This window comes from Amphiura filiformis, chromosome 4, assembly GCF_039555335.1.
Source record: "Amphiura filiformis chromosome 4, Afil_fr2py, whole genome shotgun sequence".
Lineage (NCBI taxonomy): Eukaryota > Metazoa > Echinodermata > Ophiuroidea > Amphilepidida > Amphiuridae > Amphiura > Amphiura filiformis.
In genome coordinates, this window is record NC_092631.1 from 34,970,406 (window position 1) to 34,995,095 (window position 24,690).

Sequence of the window (24,690 nt, forward strand, 5' to 3'; positions counted from 1 at the left end):
GTGTGGCACCGCAATCATTTAAAATTGGACTTTGTATTGAGATATAATTAATGTGCGAATTATAATATTTTCTTTTGGAAGTTATTCAAATGAAGCTGCATCACATCAGCATACTTTATCCCAGTGAGCACAGGTTAGGATTTCGACGTTGAATCAACGTTGATTTCGACGTTGAATCAACGTTGATACATCGTCGAAGTTTCAACCTAACCTGATTTCAACCTGATTTCAACCTAGAGGTTACTTGAAATCAGGTTGAAATTTCGACGTTGATACAACGTTGAAATTTCAACCTGATTTCAACTAACTTCTAGGTTGAAACCAGGTTGAAGTCCATCAGGTTGAAGTCCATTTGCAAATACAACGTGATTTCAACCTGATTTCAACGTCGAAATTAAATTTGACGTCGAAATTTCAACGTGATTTCAACGTCAGGTGTGCCCACTGGGTAAATAGTTTGTTGGACTAAAGATGCTATTTGGCATTTTGGTACTGTCTACTTACCTTCCTCTATCTCTGGTGATTTTAATATTAATCTCTCATAAAGTCTCAAACGATAGTTCTATAGGACCAACTTGAATGTGGTGCCTTAACATGCTCAAGATCCTATATCTTCATTTTGTCTTTCTCTTCCGGTGTATTCTCTTAGGCATTTAAGATTGCGAAAGTCATTCCTATCTTCAAGAAAGACGAGCCTCACACGTTCTTCAACTACCGTACCAGTTCCCTTCTTCCTTGTTTTTCTAATATAGCTTTCTAATATGGCTTTCGCAAGCAGCGTTCCACTGATTTCGCTCTTCTAGACATTTATAACAATATCTCCTCGTCGCTGGTGTATAAGTTTTACACTATTGGCATTTCTTGGATCTCTCTAAAGCTTTCGATACCATCAACTACGATATTCTTCTCACCAAATTGAGCCACTATGGTATCCGTGACACTGCCTTAGACCTTCTTTCCAGCTATCTCTCTGCTAGACATCAATTAACTCCCTTTAATTCCCACTTTTGTGATCGTAACGTCTCCATGTCTCATGTGGCGTTCCTCAAGGCTCTATCCTGGTGCCTTGCTCCTTCTTCTCTATGTTAATGATATTTCTTCCTCCTCCAAACACTTCACATTTATTATATTGCTGATGACGCAAACATTTTCTTTCCCATCCAAACGTTGCTACACATCAATGAACTAGTCAATGTATCCAATTGGTTCAAGGCGAACAAATTATCTCTCAATGTCAGCAAAACAAACTACATCCAATTCACTAATCAAAAGCACATCACGGCTTCCTCGTAGCGTTAACCAATCACAGCGCGTGTGCACTTGTTTACTCTTTAAATACATACCACATCTGCGCTGGTGCATAAATTATGAAAAGTAGAGGGATCAGGAGGAATGGCGTTTTGTAAAAAGAACAATACATTTCTGGTAATTGGAACGAAATGTATTTCTATGTTGCAGCAGCTTCGTCACAAAGCAAATAGCTCTTTTAAATAGGTATTCACCATTTAGAGTCCTATACACGTACAAAAGGATCTTGAAATTGATTATGTCACAAGCAGGCAGGCACATGCAGGTCACCAAGTAATGAACTGGTCGCTTCTTGCTTAGAAACGGCAAACTACACAGGCTTCACTGTGACTCTTTTGAGGCCTTTGGAGACGAGCAACATCCTTGAACGTACATGAACGCGTTAGCGGGTAAAATTTGCCATGCCTGGAATGTGTGTGCACTACATGTCGTTTTCATTATTTTTGAGGAAGCAGTTAAACATCGCCGTTTTATTCTGTTATTCTATTGCTGATATCAACAGAAAAATCATCGATCTTCTTGTAATGTTGAGTGACAAGGACTTAAACCGGACATTGCTCATCAAATAATCCTGTGAATTAGATGATGTTTAGCTTGTTTTCGTTGTTGAAAGGGAAGCTGCCCAGGTGAAGTAAACCACGCAGACGACGCAGACGCATCGTTGTTTAAATAAACCGTGACGAACAACGGTAAAGCTTTAAAAATTGCAGTTTTATTCTGCAGATTGCTGATATCAAAAGTGAAATCACCGATCTTCTTGTAAGATTGAGTGGCAATGATTGACCGACATTCCTCATGAAATAACCATGGGAAATAGACGATTAGCTTGTTTTCGTGTTCCGGCGCGTCTGCGTGGGTTACATCGACCAGATAGGTGAATGAATGTACTTGTTCAAGGACTTGATCGGCAAATTTGATTTCTAATTTTCTAATGGGCTGCGCCCAATCACTTGCTCGTAGAATCTCCATAAAGAGCTTTCAGATATTTGATGTACTTGGTGAGAAATCCACAGAAGGCCATACAATGCCATCAGCCAATGTGTCAAACTCTGTCAAGTGCTTTCTCAAAGTATTTCCCTGATTCCAAATACTATTTTATCACTTTGATGACTAGTAAACAGTCTGTCAGTTGGCCCTGTTGTTTGTTGTGCTGTGTCAATTGTAATTGGGACTGACGTTTTGTGTGAAAATGCACACCAATTATCAACATATTATTGTAAAACATTTTTATGTTGCTAGTAAATTTTCCAAACGTTTTCTGGCAACCTTTTCTAATCTTTTGTTGTCGAAAACGTTTTGTGCTTACTGGGTGAGGGGGAGAATGGGTGGGAAAATGAAATCTGGGGGTGGACACAAATCAAATCAAAACATTAATTTTGCATTTATTTTGGTTCTGACTGGCAGAACCCTTCCAAACCACCCCGTTGCGCCGACACTGGACATAAATTATACGTGTAAATCAAACGTGAATCCACAAACCAAATTCATTGTTTATAAAAACTTGAAAAGACCCACTCTACTCGTCTAGGAAGTAAAATCACCAGATATATCGTACCATTTGTCATGTTTATTATACTTTAGGCAACTGACAATCAAAGTAACACTCCGCCTCCAAGTTTTCCGATTAAAGGTCATATATATATTGCTCGGACAACATCATATCATTGGCAAGCTAATATTATGAGGACAATGAAAATGGCCCTTTTTTGAGAAAATATGACGTTTAAAATTGATATTCCGCAAAAACCAACTTACTTTGCGAGAAAGGACTATAAACATTCTTAATGCACATAACATATACTGTTGTTGTTCACAGAAAAAAAAAACCTGAATTAAGTATTACAAATTTAATGGTTTTTAAACATATTGATAAAATCGGCTGCTTCTTTTTTTACATATTAGTAAATTGTGATATTACAATTCATATGTATATCAATATCATGAGAAATATTTGGGCAAAAAAATAAAAAAAATATCTGAGCTTAGAATTTCAGCGTGATCAATCTGAGACTAGCATATAAACCGTGTCCACAAACTCATGTATCTGATTTCCATGTGCGATATTGCAATGCTATAGTTTCGGTTGGATGAAATATTACAAAGCAAACGCATAGTAACAATACTGTGTAACGCTATGTTTCCCAAATGAGAACAATAGTCAGCATTGTTATGGTAAATAATAGTACAACTCATTGTTGCTAATGTCAAACTTGTCAAAGTGATCACACAAGTAAATGAGAGCATGATACAGTGTCCGCTTTATTTACTTACGTCATCAGCCGCTGCCTTGAAAATTAATTTCGCTTCAAACGGGGGAAGAACACGTACGAGCCCGAACTTTACCCACACAATTTCTCTTTTTTCAGGAGAAATACGCATAAAAAAATGACAACGAGTGTCAACTTGTAATGTAATAATTATTCTCTTCGAATAGAGATAAACTTGTTTTTGCAATAGACCTGCCCTTTAAATGATTAATTTCTTGAAAAGTAAAAAAAATCGCAGTTTAACAAAATTACGGTTAATGAAAGCCTTTTCAGGAAATTGTGTCATTATTATCATATATTCAAACATTTGTTGTGATGTCCTAAATCCTAAATTCATAGCCATTTTAAGCTCATGTTGTGTTTGAGTTTAACCAAGGTTTATACTTTTTCAAAATTTAGTCTTTTGAACTGACATCTCTTTCTTTCTTATCACGTAAGTCATGTGACGGTCTTCCGAGAAAAGCCTTTTCTATACCAACTGTAGGTCCTTCTATCAATAGTGATAAAACATATGCGCATGCGTAGGATGCAACCATATTTGCGATAAACCAGTAGCTCTGCAAAAAATAGAGAAAAAAACATTGTTATTACTACTCTATTCAGTACAAGATTTGGAAAAGTACATTGTGTTAAGAGGTCGGTCACCCACCTTTGCACAGTATTTTTGTGGGGCCTGAGAGCACATCAGGAGTATCGAATTGCATTCTGAATACGGAGAATGTCCTTCTGATTATGAAATTTGCGATATACGGTTATACATATTTTATGGCAAATTATTAAAAATTGATATTTTTGATATTTGACAGTCCATGAAGTTAAAAACTTTATAAATCTAAGATATGTATTTAAAGTGTATGTAGCTGGGATGGAAAGCCGACGATCAATTTTGACCTTTGATGAAATGTATTATGTCAAAATATTCCATCTTATACAGATTCGAGAGACAGTAATTGAACAGTGGATACACTGATTTTTTAATAGTATATAAGACAAAATTCAAGAACGTTTCGAGACATTATTACGTTGAGTCAGCTGCATTCATAGGAAATGTGTAATACTGTTCCCAGGTACGAACTTAAATAATTATTGTTGACCCCAATGTACACTGCATTTTACAAATTGTCTTTATTTAGAAGCTAGATATCTACATTAAAGCAGTATTGTAATTTGCTGATTCGGACTCATTTAATTCATACGATTACTTTTTTAGTATTCGAACGCGTACACGATGTTCATAATTACACATCAAGACGAACGAAAAAGCCCGGCCGAGCTCGGTCAAGACCAATGGAGTGACACACGTTGGCGACATCGTCTCTGGCATTAAATAACGATTTTCTGGAAGATGATTATTGGATGTACCAAGTACGCAGCAAAATTCAATCTGGTGGTTTACATAGTTTACTCTTTGAAACAATACTGACCATTTCCACGTAAGTGAAATGCAATAGGGCTTTCTTGGTCAAGATAACCTGGTAGATGATTATTGGATGTACCAAGTACGCAGCGAAATTGAGTTTGGCTAAAGGAGTCCAGAAATTCCACGATAAGAAACTGTTGATATAGCCTGTATGAATTATAAACATGGATTCTGTATTAATTTCAAATCATGAAGGTGAACATGAAGATTAAGATGATGGCAAAGGCGATTATTATGATGATTATGGTGATTACGATGATGATAATAATTTGTTTTATTTGTTTTTATTTTACAAATTCGGCTAATAAATCAAAAAGCAAGATAAATATTACACAATACATACAAAAGGAAACAAACAAAATACACCCAATGGGCTAGCTGAAAGAGTCAAAGCGACGGTCAAAGGGGCACGGGGCAAATGTAGACATTCCCATGGAAAAATTGCTGAAAAACAGCTTGTGCTGCACCCCCCCCATCAGACACGGTGCCCCCAGTCATGGTCGGAGTCCCCCAATATGATGACCCACGCTACGCCACTCAAGCATTAAGACACTGTCACCAAGCATAGGGTTTACAATAATGATGATGATGGTGAAGATAATTATGCTATATATTTGGTTATCAACATACCACCGTTGCCAGTTATGCACACAAAAATAACCCAAGATACGGCAATTGCATATGTAAATCTACTGAGGCAGTTGTAGCAGATGGCAAGCCATTGAGGTGTCTGTGGTCCAGCATTGGCAGCCCCAAGTCCGTAGATTACGGTACATGCTAGAGCCGCTGATACAGCCCAGCCCAAGATGTTCAAAAACTGGATGAAAATACAACATAACAATAGCTAACAATCCTGAGATAATATCATCATAATCCGTCGTCCGTATTCCATAGTGGCGTATAGTGGTGCGCCGGGAATAAACAACTTTTCGAGAAAATCGGGTTTGAAGAAATGCCAAATTAAATTGGATTGTGTAAATCAGGCATTCATTATATTTTGTAAATGATGTGAAATTTTTGTAGTAAACTAAATAGATTTTATTGTTATATATTTTTCAAAAGAAATAAATACATACTATTGCTGGCAAACTGACAATAAAACTATACGTCACTATGGAAATCGAACAAAACGCAATACCCTAACCTTACGTTAACCGTACGCCACCTCGGTCGCCGTGTAATCCCTATGGCGATACTTTTCGTCGTTCGTATTCCATAGTGGCGTATAGGTCCGATACGCGTACGCCACTATGACATACGATGTTTTTCATTTTTGCCGATATTTCATAATTATAAAATGTGTATAAAAAGTGGCGTATGGTCGATACGCCACTATGGAATACAAAAAATGTCACTTTGTAACTATACGCCACATTTAATTAATTAATTACTAATTAATTAGCTAATTATGACTGATGAGACTTAGAAAAAATGAAAGAGAACATCATTAAAAACATATGTGCCAATTTTCAAAAAAATTACCAAAAATCACTATACGCCACTATGGAATACAGCCGACGAATCATTCTTATAAAATTGAAGGCACCTTCGAATTCTCAACAAAATTATCCCGTTTATCGTATATGACATATTAAGGAGGTAAGAAATATCATCCATGACCAGGACTGAACCTTTAGTACCTCAGTGATTGCATAGGCATGATACCAGTGTTACCATAATTATAGTTCCGAGTTCGTAAGGTACCAGGTTTAAATCTCTCTGGTCAGGGTGCACCGATTATATAATCCTTTCCCTTGTCGACTTGAAGTTAAAAATTAGTATTTCAAAATGTTGGAATTATTGTAATACTTTTAGTGTTACTCATGGATCTTTTCTTGAACCCTTATCATTTATAATCAAATGAGTATTAAGTCTGATCATCTAGACTTACTATTTTTGATAGCGACAGTATCGCGTCTCATCCAAGACGCATCATCAGGCTGACTGATCAGGTGATGAACTATTGACCTGTGACACACTTGATGGTATGACGTCACAGGATAGTCGCAAGGGTATCTTCCTGATTGCTGAGTCGTAGGTCCGTAAAAGGTTGTGCCGAAGTCCCCCTCCTCTCTTGTGCGAAGGTTCCTTGACCCCTCTTTCAACCCACTTATGTTCTGTATCGAGCACTAGCACATACTTATCCTCAAATGAATGATTGGCAAATATTGAGGTGCGTGTAAATCGCAGAGTCATTCAAACCTGTAGAACTGGTCTACGCTGCTGATACATGCGTTTGTGCAAGGGTTGTTTTAGTCTCCCCTATATATGAGTCCTCACAGCCAGACTCCTTAAACTGGATGGCATAAACAATATTACTTTGTTTATTGCAGAAAGAGCCGATTAGAAAGATTTTTCACCTAGCGTCCCTTAGCTAGCGAATCCTGGTCTAATCCATCCGTATCGCGCCAATTTTTATCTCTATCCGCACGGGATTTGACAGAAACCAAACGTTCGTACTTTTGTTGTCTTACTTTCGACTTCCGGTGTTGATCAAGTTGACCTCGAGTCGTGAACTCTGACACTTGATCCCATACGTCACTCGGTAACCGCTTGCTTTAAGCGACCCGAAAATTGCCGATAAATCCCCTTTCAGAACGTCATAAAGTGTGTCACAGGTCAATAATTCATCACCTGATCAGTCAGTCTAATAATGCGTCTTGGGAGAGACGCGATACTGATGCTATCAAAAATAGTAAGTCATGATGAACATATTTAATACATGTTCATCTACCTGGATGATTGAGAATATTCACAAATTTATCCTTACCGTTTATGTTATATGTTCATTTACAAGCCTAACCCTGAGCTGTGAGGGTCCAGTTAGATGAGAAAACCCCACTCTTTACCCCATCATCATCAATTCTATTCTTTTTAAATGTTACCACAAATATGGTTTTTATCACGTGATCTATCGTGCTGGACATGCTATCCTTGTTGATGTTTAAATTTAAAAGTGGTGGCTTAATTAGCATTTCAAAACCAATCATTACCTTGTTCAGCTTATACGGTTTACCATTCATCTTGTATATAATATATCCCAGCATCATACCGACAAGATACGTCTGAATACGGACATACGGTTTGCCGTAAATGAAGTCATCGGTTTGGTCAATTCCGGGAGTAGTAGTTGTACGATTGTTGTAATACCTATTAATAAGGTGAGTGAGTGAGTGAGTGGTGAGTGAGTGAGTGGGGGTGTGAGTGAGTGAGTGAGTGAGTGAGTGAGTGAGTGAGTGAGTGAGTGAGTGAGTGAGTGAGTGAGTGAGTGAGTGAGTGAGTGAGTGAGTGAGTGAGTGAGTAGGAGAGTAAGTAAGTTATTAAGTAAGTTATTAAGTAAGTAGGTGAGCAAATAAGTAACTACCCAGCAAACACAAAAACGTTTTAATAACGTTTTTAAATAAGTTATATTTTGGCTTTTGGTTTAGTTAAAAACGTTTTAATAACATTAAAATGTCGGGTTGTATAAAGGTCATGATAACGTTTTAAAACGTTTTGTATGAAAACACACTACAACAATATTTTGAAATGTTTTCAAAAAATGTTATTGTAAACTATTTTTGCAAACATTTTTGAGAAATATTGTGTCAATACTTAAATAACATTATGTTGAAATATTTGAACCCAGTAAACACAGAAATGTTCTTAAAATGTTTTCTTCAAAACCTTTTAATAACATTTAAATGTCGGGTTATATAAAGGTCATGAAAACGTTTTTAAAACGTTATTGAAAATATTTTGGGCAAACATTTTTCGCAAAATATTTTTCAACCCAAAAATAACATTCTGTTTAGAAAGTTTTGTATCAAGTTTTCAAGAATGTTTTTGGAATGTTATTAAAACGTTTTTATACCCTTTATATAACCCGACATTTAAACGTTTTCTGACAACCTTTTATAACCTTTTGCGAATGATGTCGAAAACGTTTTGTGTTTGCTGGGTAGGTAAGTAAGTGTGGAACAAAGCAATTACGTATTAATTTTTGCATTGATTTTTATCATTGCATTAATGCCTCTGGAGCTCTTTCAAACTGAAGTCAACGGTACTATCTACAAATTATTATAGTCCGCAACTTACCCGTTATTAGATCCATAAGCTGGGAGTCCCCAATACCAGCATATGTAAGCCGTAGAACCAAATGATACGCCACACAGCAAGGCAATTAAACTAACTCCCCATTTGCTGGATCTAAATATGAACATAATAATAATAATTATTATTGAATAAATTACTTTTAAATAAGTTATAGTATACACTGGCTGGTCCGTCTGATTGAAGTGAATGACAGAATGGTCTATTAATAGATTTTGGGTTTTCTGCTGTATAAAAAGCTGGAAGCGTGAGTTTGTTCTTTGCAGAATAACATGAGAGATTGTAAACTCTCTACGTGTTGATATAGTTGTACTTCAAAAAAGGTACATTTTTACCAGTTTGCATAGCTAATAATGTGCTATTTTAATACAGCAACGAAGGCGATGTTGAGCAGTGTTAAAGAAGCCTGTTTCCTTGAGGAGTTAAGTGTTTGGAGATCTGTGCAAGGAGTTAAGTGTTTGGAGAACGGCGCAAGGAGATAAGTGTTTTGGAGAACTGCGCAAGGAGTTAAGTGTTTGGAGAAATTAGGACCATTTCTCTGCGAGGATTTTATAAGCAAGGGTATATAAATGCAAGTGTACAACAGACATCGCTGAACAGTGATTTTCGCAGAACAAGTGAACAACAGGATATATACCAGCCATCAAGAACATTGTAATAACAAGATAATCATCAAGAAGAAGACTGTTGGTTAAGTACTGAATAGTTAAACTTGTGATCGTCTGATTATTTTGTATGTGCATTTGTTGTGATATATTGTGCCAAATATATTTTACTTTCAATTAAAGACCTTGATTTTGTTAGCTTAATCAAACAGTGTATTTGTGTTGTGCATTCGTGTGAATTGGGGTAAAAGGTGATTTTGGCTTTGAGTCAATACGACAAGTAATAGTAGTACTTACTTGTACAAGCAATAGACAATAAATGGACTAATGATATAAAACTGCATGTCGTTTGAAAGGTACCAACTCCATCCCATACACTGTAAAAAGTAAAAAAACATAACGTGATTATTGAATAGAACAATTGCAATTGAATATATGAATACAAAAGCCACCCAAGTCCATACTTTGGCCAAATTGAGTTAAGCATGGGAAATTGTTGCTATACATAGGCCTGTCATATGTATGAAAGAACAACTCAAATTCATCCTCCGTGTCTATTGGGCATGTGAAAAATAGCATGTATGAAAGAATCACCCAATTCCATGATTTGAGTCTTGTAACACATTGATTGAAATCCAGTATGTATAAAAGTCCACTTGTAACACATTCATTGCTAGAGAGTGACTTTTGAAAAAAATGGGTTTAATAAAGGAAAGTGTGTGGTTTATATTACATGGCAGAATGCTTATCAACATTATACATACCTGTGCGCTTTATTTTGTATTATCTTACTAGTGGTAATCTCATTCTAACATTGTTGTCTTTGTATATGATTCAAAAAACCACCTAAGTCCAAAATTTAAAATGAACCCCACGAAGTCCCTGAAATGCTAATCGTCATACCTAATACAGGTTAATCCACTCATTTGCACGTAAAACTTACCATATTGACCAGGTAAATCTAACTGAAGGAATTAAAATGATACACAGGTTTTTCTCTCAAAATCACTTCCCATGGACTTAGGTGGCTTTTGTATTCATGTATTCAATTGTTTATTGCACTTGTTTATTGTAATCGTTTATTTCAATTGTTTAGTGTAATTGATGCAAGAATCAAAGAAGTTCACCAGTTTGTTGGGGAGCAATTTTCCTTTGTGTGAAGGAAGATATGAACCACAATCTGACAAGAGTTTTGAAGACCATGATCTATTCGCTGTCGAAGTGACATAATAATCGGATTAACTACCATAGCAATGGGGTAAAATAATGTTTGAATGTATCGCGCTGCACTACAAGCAGGTTGTATTCATCACCTACGTATGTTTGCAATCATAGATTGAATACAATACCGCTCCTTTCAATTATATTAATCTTACAGGAGCAGCTTAATATTGTTCAATGCAGAGGTATCGCGTGAACGTACAAGTGCAGCGCGGTATTTTAAAAATTGTTTTACCCCATTGCTATGGGAGTTAATCCGATTTATTACGTCACTTCGATGGCGAATAATGCCCACATACTAGCAATTGCAACATACGGAGCAGATAGAGTCTTGGACCCTCACAAGATCTACTATAAAGCACAAACTGGGAGTCTTTGTGATGATGTGTCTTCACTCCATACTTGGTGCATGTATCATTGAGAGAAATGATGAGAAATGTAAAGATTTGTGCCTATCTTAATATGATAACAACAGCTGTGTCAAAAACGCCGTCTCAAGTGGTTTGGCCATGTTGTCAGGATGGCTGGCAACATATTACCAAATCGAGTATATCATTAGGATTTCACACAACCAAGAGGAAGAGACCGTCCACCACCGCGTTGGAAAGGACCAAATACAAGTTCACCAATAACCAGGATTTATTCTGGGGGTGCATGTATGTAAGTAAATTTCAGGTGTGTCAAAATTCATTCAATTTCCGCAAACTTGCTGCAAAAACTGAGGGAAAGATCTCTGACAAGGGCATCCCCCCACTTCCACGTGGCGTCGCTACTATATAAGTACAGGATTCATACCCAGCTGCCAGTCGGCAAGGCAGAATAGCTTGCAAACAACAGACAGGAATGGACGCGGTGCTTGCATATGAGAAGCACGGAACAGCAAGTTCGTAGCCCATGCATAAGTCAGTAATTATTGTTTGCTTGTTTGACATGTTTGAGGGTTTTTTTTGTTGTTGTTTTTTGTATTTGTTTTCGTTTTCAAGTGACTCTGGTAACTAGGAGCAGCTCAACGATACTAATCCGAAACTATTGACTAAAGTTTTCTGCTCATTTTAAGCTAACTAAAGTAAAATGAAAGACAACTCACTTAATATCTTTTTTGGTTAACATGGTTTTTTGGTTATATGGCTTTCTATGTGAGATTTAAAGTCATAATTATGACTTACATTCAACGTGCTTTATCTGTTGTCGTAGAAACACAATGAAGTAGGCTGAATCCAATAAGGTATTAGTTGGGACATGTGTAAACATTACAAATATGCCAACATATTAGGTTTTAAAAGATCTCACATTGTGTCTTTTAATAAAAGTGATTCACTTCGTCAGTAACCATGGTAACCTGAGGACAACAACTTTTACCGAGATCCTACGGCGTATACTTATACCGTCCTAGCGCTTCCATTTCATTACGACAATGCAGCCTTTACCGTATTATAAACTTATGTCTATACGCAAGAGATATTTTGGAAAAGTTTTTGCAACTTTGAATGAAGGTCGCTTGTTGTTTTTAATGCTGTACTTTGGTACAAACTACACGTGTTTATACTTTGAGACACCAAATCGTGATTTGCGTATCGCTAACATGTTATCTTACATGGCACATATACAATAAACTAACCTGCTCGTTTATGTTGCCTGGGAATGGATAGAGATTGCTGATATAAAGAAGATTCGTCCACCAGTATTTCTCACACCAATAATTTGCACCATCATAAAAATCGTCTTTTGCTCCACCTTTGCCGAGATACGGACTCAATGTAGCCCATATTGCCAGGCATACCATGTACAAGGGCGTTATGCGCCAGAAACGATGGAAATAAAAAGAAACCAGTTGACACGGCCAGACGTCTTCTTTAGCTCTTTGAGCGTCAGATAGGTCACTAGAAAACCACTGAAATGTCAAAAAAGCTGAGATTATTAGTGTCTTATTTTCGATCTTATTGTTTTAAGTTGCTAAAATACATTGATAAGAGGACTGCTGATGTCGCATCCTGCAATATTTCTTTTAAACGATCCTGATTTAACTTCGATTTTCACACACTACCACCGCCTGCAAAACGATGCCTCACACACTCAAGATAATTCAAGATATTAAAATAAGGAAATATATTTTTCTAGAAACTGGAGCAACGTGGAGATATAACTCAGATTAGAAGGCATGCTGGGAAGGAACGTATAGAATAGGTTGTGTATCGCTGGATACTGCTAAATCTCCGTATCGTTTTACTGGGCTGACCCAATATCAGCAAGGAAAATGATTTTTTAGCGTTTGAACAACGAATTAGAAAAAACAAATGCCGCATTTGTGAATAAAAGATTATGTCATGGTTTGGTCTGTCTAATAGGTCAAGCATAAGTGTCATGCTTAGCACATGGTGATGCTGTAAAAATCTCATTCGTGTAAAGGGCTATTTCAGTTGAAATCCATACACCCCCTATGGTAGACTTCTCCGTAGTCCTCTTGCCCATTTTAAATACTCTGGCTATTACATTTAAGCATAAAACTCTGATTTGTATTAATTTGTGTGCAATTGATAGATTTTCACATCTGATATTTTCAGTCACCTTACTCCCTCTGTTTGTTAGTTTCCCAAGTGTTTTTACCCGGGCTTTCGCGATCAATAAACTGGTAGATTCCAAAATCAGTATTGAAGTGAGCCATTATAATTATGCAAGATGTGTTGCATTCAATAACATGGGCCAACGTATACTTTACTTTTACTGTCACTAATTATATAAACTCTTTATGACCATTATACTATTGACCACTTTAATTTTAATAAACATCAGTACAATTTTTAGTTAAACGGAATGTGTTCATCATGATTAATAATAACATATTTTTATTCATCAAAATTCGACTATGGCATAGTCTACCCCTACGACAGACATAACCTTCATCTTCCACACAGGGGAGGGTGAATTTCAAAGGGTTTGCCTGAATGGGCGTCTTCCACATAGGGTGTATGGATTCCAACTGGAATTGCCCATTTGCCAAGACAGTGGAACACAACTTTTTAAGGCCTTTTATGAGATATATATAGACACGGAGAGGGGGTCAAAGATAAGGTGGATGTAGACTTTGTGATTCAATAATTAGCATAGTTCATGTAAGTACCTCAACAAAAAGAACGTGTCGACAGAGAAGGTAGCATTGTTAACTGCCAAAAATGCTGTTTTCTCATTAACATCAAATAGATAGACAGGATTATCTGAAACAAAATGTACACACACATACACACGTACACCCCATTGAATAGGTCTATTAAGAAAGTTTTTGTTTCCACTCCTTAAAATCAAAACATTACGTTTGATAATTTAAAAACATCATTTGAAATGTGTTTGTTTGTTTGTTTGTTTGTTCGTTCGTTTGTTTGCTTGCTTTAATGGTCGCACTTGGGTCCTGATGATGGGACCAGGCCCAAACTAACTGCTCAATCCAGGCTAAGAAAAGACCTATATATCCGGGTGTCGATCCCAAAAGAAGGTTACATGTAAATTTTTGAAAATAATATTAACGAATTTTGAATTTCCTGTACGATTAATAGTTCTGAATCTTTAGGCGTATTTCTAACGACTGCGTTACTTTTTGTGAGGTTTTTAAAAATCTATCGTCGCTAAAAATATATATAACATCGCCCTCTGTTGACAGAATAAAATAATACAAAAGAGCCATCGCCACTCGCGCTAAGCGAATCGATTGAATCGCTTCACGTTACGTTGGGACTGTTTATAATAAACTGCTATTCGGCACTCTGTCGCGATCATAACAATGTTATTATTCTCTTCAGATTTTTCACACATTTTTCATTTTGTTAATCTCCGATTTAGTCACAATCCTGTCTACCAGCGTCGGTTATACTCGGTTAACAAAATACGCAATAATTATTCTTACCATAACGATATCCAAATGGGAATGAAACAGAATGACCCAAAATCACCCACCACATACTAAGCACTCGAATACCATGAAGAGAACCTAACATCGAAGATGACGATCCCGTGGAGAATATCTTTTCGGTGTTGTGAAAGATCGAGAATGACATTAAAAGTCGGTCCGTGAAAGCTGTCAGAAAGAACATGATATACAAATATAGTAAGATATTTGATTGAAACATTGTGAAAATTCATGTCTCCAGCCATGAACGGTTTTATTTTTTATTTTTTTATATTTTGGTCGCATCCGTGTTTTTCTGATCCCTGGTTCAGCGGTACCAGTGGGGCACTAGAAAATTAACCTCGATGTAAGCTAACATTAGAATCAATAAAGGTAATAAACCCGCCAATATAATAACCCAATCATAGGACTCAATGGTTACACGGCGGTTTAAAGATATCGTGTTTTGGAAAGGATTCCAAATCTAGGAACAATAATTTGAAATGGAAGAGATGTTATGAAATGTACGAAACAATAAATAAATAAATAAATAAATAAATAAATAAATAAATAAATAAATAAATAAATAAATAAATATTACACATAATATTAACACAGTAGTTTCTGATTCGCTATGTGTTTCACGGCTTCCCGTTCATTAGCCGAATAATGTCCTACTTCGGGATTGAGCTCTTTCTCACAACAGTTTTTTTTTGCTTTTGTTGTTGATAACTTTGATGTGTAATAAATAAATAAATATATAAATAAATAAATAAATAAATAAATAAATAAATAAATAAATAAATAAATAAATAAATAAATAAATTGATAAATTGATAAATATAAGCAAATATATATATATCAATCGATCAAGCAAAAACACATCTTTGTGATTTAGCAAGCACTTTACCGTAAAATATACTTCTAGTGCCCGTTTCTATCCATCGTTATGTATTCTTCTCCCGTGCATTATTTGATTGATTTTCTTGACCAGTTAAATGCTACCTGGTCAATGGCCTGACGATGTTTTTAAAATTTAGGATATTTTTCCTAATATTCAAACTAATATAATGAATGCAGCAATTAATAATTGCCTATTGTTTTAATACACTCAAAGTATATGACGGATAATGTACTCGTGCAAATGCATTCGTCAAGATAATTGCACTTGCCATGGAGTTATTGCATTTAGCTCTCGAGCCTATCGGCTCTCGAGCTACATGCAATAACTCCACGGCGCGTGCGATTATCTTGACTAATGCATTGCACTCAGTTCATTATCCTTATCGTAGCTTTCTTTATAGATCTTTACTTTTTAGACAAACCAAGAAATTGTCGAATATCTTAACATCAACAACAATGATAACAACAATAACAACAAAATACATATTATTATCTATATTAAACCTGTATTCTTAACGCGGCTGTATACTATAGACATTGTTTCTTTCGCGAAATTGATTTTTTTTATATATGTTTGTACTTTGTTATGTTTTTTATAAATACAAGGAATGAAAATCCAGATTTGTAAACTCCAACTGCAAAATTTTAAGGATTTTATTTCACTATTCCACTCGTGTTTGAAATTGAAAAGGAAAGAAAATCTTTGTTGTACCAGCCAGGGTACACGCGCGCAACAACGCATCGCGTTGCGTATCGCGCAATTTGTTAACGCACAAATACGCTACGCATACGCGCATGCGCGCGGCGCATCTTATGGAAACACCACGGAAGCACTGATTTCACAAAAACCTAGTGGTCAAATGGCTCCGTTTTAGCTGATAAAATGTGGGTTTTTTCTAGTTCTTTCCTCCGATATAAATATCAAGTTATGAATGGATTTCGCTCAAACTTCTCAAGGGGCCGTGGATTTACCCGATATTCATGTAATGTAAGGTAGAAAAACGAAAACGGCCGCATTCTCATGTGAGATTTGAGGAAAGTGCAAAATGTGCCCAGTTTAAACTTCAACGGCCATTATTTCAATGTTCATTTTCTCGGTAAAATGACGATTTAGTTACACAATAACTCAAAAAATAAAGCATCTATAGGTAAGGAAATATGATCATCGTAAAAAGCATTATCGACTCAAGAAACGGTTTTCTCATTTTTTTTTATTGCACTTTTACTACATGCATGTCTGAGAGTACACAGCCACCTTAAGTCACAACGATGTGATGCTCCTGGGTAATACTTGCCTAATTTATGGCCTTCCACTTTCCTGTTTCCATGACTGTCTTCTTCAATCACCAGTTTGGTAGTTCCATTAGACATCGTCCCGTTAGCATCAGCAGATGTTTTAGGCTCCTCATACGCAGGTGGCTGGTCATCAAGCGGAGAGCGAATATCACTTTCGCCGGCCCCAATGCATTTCTCAGTCGTTGCATCAGTAGAAAAGGCACTCTCATATTCCGTTTTCGCACCAGTAAGAGCCTCATCATGCACTGTTTGTTCATAACTGTTCTCAGTAGTTTGGGCTTTAAACTTGCCTCTTTTAAGTTCCTCTAAAACAGAAGTCACGTGGTCATGAGAGGTCACGTGATAGACAGTTCCAATTAAAACAATGAGTGCAAAGAAGGACAATACACATCTATAAGACAATAAAAAATATGACATGGTATAAAATAAACTCACCAAATATTACCGAACACATACGAAAACATAATTATGTAGGCTATATACAAACCTTTATACAAAACATGGGATCACATTGACTTACAAAGTTGCAATAGCGCCGCCACTCCATGGAACATCTTCGAAACAGTCGTAGGCAATATCAGCGTCTTCTCCGACTCCAAGGTCTGTAAACGTTAATAATGAACAGATCACAAGGTAGTCTTTTCCTATTATCCAATAACGATATATCAACCTTGATCGCACGAATTTTGGAGTTGGTACCTTAATCATGTTTAGGTATCTAAACCAACACAGCAATCAAAGAAACTTTATGGCATCTAAAGTGTAATGAGGTGTACAGTAGTGACCTATATTTTTCAGACCGGCGCGGCGTGCCCATCTCTACTTCGAAGTGACTTGGGCCAGACTCATCTGTGAACAGTGGCGGCACCAGGAATTTTTTTCGGGGGAAAGTGGAAACTTACGTAATTTTGGTGGTTTGGGCTCAAAAGTTTGGTGGGGGCAAACTGGAGGATGGCAAGAAGGGGAAAATTCCCCCTTGCGCCCCCTTGCGCCCCCCGTGCGGTAGCGCCGCCACTGTCAGTGAATAATTCCGCCACTCATCCCACAGTCTGTTTAACTTCCCAGTATAAGTCGGTACCCATACACCCAGGTGGAGCGAGTCAATTGAGGGTAAGGGCCTTGTCTAAGGGCTCAAAACGATAGCATTACCTCCGCGAACCTACAACCCACCGATTATGAATCAGAGCTCATACCGCTAAGTCACCATGCCCCCCACAAACGTTAATAATTTTGGTAATTGATTAACTTACAAGTTTTATGAGCTGTTGTTAAATCTTCGGCTGAACAACTCGCCGGCCAACAGCTACCAACAGCTGAGAATATGAGAACCTACAATAAAATATGATTTATAACATTTTAGTAAACAAGAACACAAGAATATATTTTTTACTCAAAACTACTCATTATCAGTACTCACAAACTGTATACAAAATTGTAGAAATTAAAACACTACAATCATCATTATTAGTATTGATTCTTCTTCATCGTCATAATCGCCATTACCCCACAAAAAGCATGAGCAATAAGCACTACATGTATCGTCATTGTCATCTTCAACATCAACACCATTATAAGCAACAGTATCGACATCATAAGTCATCTACCTCGTCATCAACATTATCATCAACATCATCTTCGTCAGCATCAGCATCATCTTCGTCTTCATCAGCAGCAGCATCAGCATCGGGAGCAGAAGCATCTTCATCTAAACGATTATAATAATTATAATAAATACTAACGAATCCGATGGCTTGTGACTGCATCATACAATATTGAACATCAAATGGGAGTGCGTCGTCTTCTTTGGTAAGTCCAGTACATAATTCATAGGCTCCTGGTGATTTAGCATTCCCAGTAAACAAGGCCTTAAACCAAGCTGTTACGTCACCCCATGAAGCCCACACTATGATCGTGAAAAAATATCAAATCAAAACAGTAAGATCGCAACCCAGCAAACACAAAACGTTTTCGACATCATTCGCAAAAGGTTATAAAAGGTTGTCAGAAAACGTTTAAATGTCGGGTTATATAAAGGGTATATTAAGAGTATAAAACATTTTCATAACCTTAAAAACATTTTTGATAATCTACTGCTCAGCAAACAAAAATGTTTTACAGAAAACGTTTAAATGTTGGGTTATATAAAGGGTATAAAAACGTTTTAATAACATTCCAAAAACATTCTTGAAAACTTGATACAAAACATTCTAATAAATATTTTGCGAAAAATGTTTGCCCAAAATATTTTCAATAATGTTTTAAAAACGTTTTCATGACCTTTATACTAACCGACATTTAAATATTATTAAAAGGTTTTTAAAAAAAGCATTTTAAGAACATTTCTGTGTTTGCTGGGCTCAATAACATAATGTTATTTAAGTATTGACACAATATTTGGCAAAAATGTTTGCAAAAATAGTTTACAACAACATTTCTTGAAAACATTTAAAAATGTTGTTGTAGTGTGTTTTCATACAAAACATTCTAATAAATATTTTGCGAAAAATGTTTGCCCAAAATATTTTCAATAATGTTTTAAAAACGTTTTCATGACCTTTATACAACCCGACATTTAAATATTATTAAAAGGTTTTTAAAAAAAGCATTTTAAGAACATTTCTGTGTTTGCTGGGCTCAATAACATAATGTTATTTAAGTATTGACACAATATTTGGCAAAAATGTTTGCAAAAATAGTTTACAACAACATTTCTTGAAAACATTTAAAAATGTTGTTGTAGTGTGTTTTCATACAAAACGTTTTAAAACGTTATTATGACATTTATATAACCCGACATTTTAATGTTATTAAAACGTTTTTACCTAAACCAAAAGCCAAAATATAACCAAACATTTTGGACAAAGAAACTTCGGTATTGCCACAAGGCCCAGTTCAAAATTTAGTTTTTATTCAACGTAGAATATTCGTGTTAGTTTTATTTATTTATTTTTTGTGGGATATCAGAGCACATCAGACATATCGAATTGCATTCTGAATACGAAGAATGTCATTCTGATATCAAATCATTTTTTGAAACTCACGATATAATACACATTTTATGGCAAATGGTTAAAATTCATATTTTGATATTTAACAGTCCTCGAAGTAAACTTTATAAATCTGATGAAATAAAGTGTCTGTAGCTGAGATGAAAAGCCGAGGATCAATCTTCAGTAACTTCAATTGATCGTTAGCTACATACCAGAGGCTACATACATATCATTAGATTTATAAAGTTTACTTCGAGGACTGTTGTATATCAAAAATTTAAAGAAATATCAAATTTCAATAATTTGTCATAAAATTTGTATTATATCGCTAATTTTAAAAAATTCTAAATTATTTGATATCAGAAGGACATTCTTCGTATTTAGACGTACGCACGCCCCTGATGGACCGAACAGAAGGTAAAGTTGCTATAGACCCTCACAAACTATTGTTGGTCAGGCAGCTTTAGATTTGCTAAATAAATATTTTCCGCTGAGAAAAAGTACGTCGAGCTGAAACAACAGACAAACCAGTCTTTGGACGGAAAATCGTAACTACGTCTGTCGGAAAATCACACGCAGCAGGGGACGCAGAAATCTCGGACTATTTAAGACTTTACGAGCCTGCATTAATACTTTAACCTTGATTTTATAGTAGTCTTACATCATAAGTTTTATCACTGACGTCAGGTTATAAACATCATGAACTAGTCACGTTGTGTATGTACATTTTTATCTGTTTAGTTTCAATAAATCTGGAGCACTCGTAATCTTTGAATCCGCTTTGGATCCAAACTTTAAGTGCAAAAGTATAGCATTGAGCGATAGTCCAACCTTGGAAGAAATGTATCCCTTTCTTCCAAGGTCCAGCACTAGACAAAACAATTGAAGATATTTTCAGATTCTGCTACATATATGATGAAACACATCGAAAGGGGGACGTTGACGTGAAGTCATTATTTCTGCTTTGAAAGCATATTTTGCAGGGTTTAAAATGACACCTCATTTGCTAATATTAGATAATAAAAAAAAGAAAAGCGCAGTGATTTGTAGTGCGCTACGCACAAATACAACGCCTAGACGTTAACCTCAGCACACTTTACAGGTTGTCGCTGACCAATACGGCCCTACATCATTCCTGATTCCATAAACCATTAAACAACAAAACCATTAAACAACAAAACCATTAAACAACAAAACCATTAAACAACAAAACCATTAAACAACAAAACCATTAAACAACAAAACCATTAAACAACAAAACCATTAAACAACAAAACCATCAAACAACAAAACCATTAAACAACAAAACCATTAAACAACAAAATCATTAAACAACAAAACCATTAAACAACAAAACCAATAAACAACAACACAGGGACTTGCAGCTAAGAAGCGCACACTCTAGACATTCCACAATAGACCTTCGCAGCCAGGATAAGCTCACCGAATTTTGTACGGGTTACAACGAGACAATTAGCAGTACCTACTACATACTACAACATTTATAAAGCGCCTTTTCAGAATGTTCCTTGTCGAGGGGAATTTCAAGCAAACTCAATATTAGTATTTTACACGAGAACCCGCAACCTCTCGCACCATAGTCGAACGCCTTAACGATTGAGCTAACTTGAAGGCATTCATATTTTATAAGTGAAAAACATCCCAAATTCTTGTTATTTCCTTATTTTTGCTGTTTATTTTAATCTTGAAAAGCACTTTGTCACAAAGTCTCCTCTTTTGATGTGCTGTATCACATATCAAAATAATTACTACTATATTTCTTTTTTTTTGTTTTTGTTTTTTTTTTTTCTGTTTGCGTATTATTTATCAGTAAATTGCCGGTTTATTTTAACTGGAATTTCACAGATATATTACAAGAATTTCTTTTTTGAATTAAATATGCCTCCAAAAATGGATAAAAACCGAAACACTGATTTATCGAAAATATTCGTAAATTTAGTTTTTAAAGTGTTAAAGGATGACTCCGGCAATCACAACATAATGCCAATATGTCAGTAAATTAATTACCAAGCTCGAATCACATGGTTATTTTTTAAACAAACCCATATTGACCATAAAAACGAATTAAAACAGCCGTCTTTCAACACGCGATATTTAAAATTCCCGGGCGCCGAGCATTGTCGAGTGCAATGACGTCCCAGTATTTTTAATATCGCGTGTTGAGAGCCGGCTGATTTTATTCATTTTATGGTCAATATGAGTTTGTTTTAAATAAAACCATGTTATTTGTGCTTGATAATTATTTTTCTAACATATAAGGAATTATGTTGTGAATGCCGGACACTTCCTTTGAAAGGTAATAATAAAATCTGTTATCTGCCTGTTAAAAAAATTATGTAAAACCCGGGTTTTTAAGGAAACATTTCTAACAGTGTACGTAGTTCCAGAATATCTATACTGTGGTTTTCAATTTTAAAAAATCGTTGGCTAGGTTTCATAATTGTACATATTATTATTATTAATTGTATGGAACATTAATCAATATTTAAAACAAACTAATACTTACTTTTCAGAGCGTACACTTGAGCCGCTTCAAAGTCAGCAAAAAATCTTGTGACGTCATTATAACATTGCAGTGAAATATTCCCCAAAGGTGTTTCGGCCATTCCATCTACCCGTTCTTTTACTACTTTGCCTTCTTTGTATTCCCTGGATTTGACGAGCAACCAATCGCGGATATCATTTTGTCTTTTACCCACAAGCTCTCTGCGCAATTCACTATCAATTTTATCATAATTAAAACTAGTGAAAATATCAGCATGGTTAATATATTTCCCATTCGCAAAGTCTGGTGTACGCTTTCGGGGTATTTCTCCTTCATGGCCATGATTTTTGTTCTCAGCGAACACAGCTATGGATAACATCACCACGAGTAAAATTTTAAGAGCCATCGTTGCCTCCACCTTGATAAAAACTGGTTGTGAATGTGAACTGATTGGAAAAGTATGCGTATGTTATATACTCAGATGTTTGGTCACCTTATCTATAAACAATTCAAGCTTTATTTTATTGATATCTTATGCAATCATCAAGGCTATCAAGGTATTAATGTTTTGTTGATTACTCCATCATGTTCATGGGCGTTTTTAATATTATGTGATTTGACCATACGTCTTACGGCCAACATTGGGGTTTAAAGAGACCTTTTAGTTGAACTAATTTGATTTCCCCCTTCGGGGCTACTGTATTAGACGCAACAGCATCTAAGTGCATTATTACACTAATCACTCTCAACAAGTGTTGTGTGTTTTTTAACCTTTTTCATACACGAGAAAAAACGTGATTTTTGCTCATTTTGAAAAAAATTATCAGTACAAATGTTGGAAAATACAACCAAATATAAGGGAGCTATCGTTATTTACGACAGGGGGAATGGGCATTTTGAGGGGGGAACCAGAATTTTTTTGGGGGTCTTGAGGATGTAATGCAAAATTTTCGTTGATCCAGGAGGGGGGATTGTTAAGTTTTAAATGTAGTAATTCGGGAAAACAAGGGGGAATCCCAAAATTTTGAGCGGACGCGAGGGGGAACCACGAATTTTTTGGTCGATATTTTTTCAAAACGCCCACCCCCCCTGCCGTAAAAAAACGATCGGTCAGTAAATGCATCAACCCGCACGAAAAAAATGAATCAATCCTATGCGACGCGAACAAAAACACTGCGTAGTACACGGAGTGTCATTATACACAGTTAACGCACTCCGCGTACTTTTCTAACCAGTTTTCTGATTGGTTACTTTGAATAGGAGTGTATGAATATGTAATATAATGGTTATTTCCCTAATTTCTATTCTTGAAATGAATAAAATCCCCATAATGTGCACTTTAACCAGAAACATTGTACATCTTGCGCTGGGATCACTGAATGGGACTTTAAAAAGTCCCATTCAGTGATCCCAGCGCAAGTGTTTAAAAAAAAATTGTTTATGAATTGCTTAAAAGTGAAGGATAAGTCATTCAAATTATCATTTAGTATTGAAAACAACAGTATTGAAGTTCATGTAGCTAATTTATATACTGTCAGTATATAAATTACAGATTCATGTAAAATGCCTTATTTTGTCTGAAATACACGGCTTTTAGCTGCATTTCAAAATGCATGGAATTACTATTGTTCCCAACACTCTTTAAACAAGTACTCTACAACTCTGATCAAGAAGTCAGTCTTAGTATATTCTGGAGATCCATATACAACCTCGCCAATATTCGTTATTCATCAAACTAACTAACGGAGTCTAACAACCGCGCATTATGTTTTTAACTTGAAGGATAACATATACAAGTATCTTTTATCTTAATATTATTTTTATCATTATGTTGGTAAACCGTTTACAAAACATATTAATATTCCGTTCTATAATAATATTGTCCACGTTCTTCGATTGTATAGAGCTTTAGTCTTTTCCACTGACATCTCTTTCTTTCTAATCACGTTTCGGTCTTCGGAGAAAAGCCTTCTCTACACCAACTGTAGGTCCTTCTACCAATAGTGATAAAACATATGCGCATGCGTAGGATGCAACCATATTTGCGATAAACCAGTAGCTCTGCGGTAAAAAGAAACAGACAAATTAGTGTCAGGTTGTTTGTAAATAGAAGGTATCATTTGCAGTGACCTACATATTCAATGCAATCAAAACAAACTTTGGATCAAAATGCTCTCAAAATTCACGTTGGGTCATCTCATGGCC

General features: G+C 35.8%; 1 protein-coding gene across 1 annotated transcript; it reads right to left on the reverse strand.

Annotated features, from left to right (window-relative positions):
* Window positions 1-3,970: 3,970 nt before the first annotated feature.
* LOC140150161 (O-acyltransferase like protein-like) lies at window positions 3,971-22,891 on the reverse strand. The gene is given in 15 exon segments (XM_072172163.1): window positions 3,971-4,132; window positions 5,000-5,142; window positions 5,626-5,812; window positions 7,989-8,145; window positions 9,073-9,183; window positions 9,990-10,069; window positions 12,532-12,737; window positions 12,740-12,804; window positions 14,032-14,125; window positions 14,809-14,979; window positions 16,989-17,380; window positions 17,510-17,591; window positions 18,240-18,318; window positions 18,729-18,892; window positions 22,507-22,891. Coding segments are annotated over 15 exon segments (2,478 nt in total).
* Between the last annotated feature and the right edge of the window lie 1,799 nt (window positions 22,892-24,690).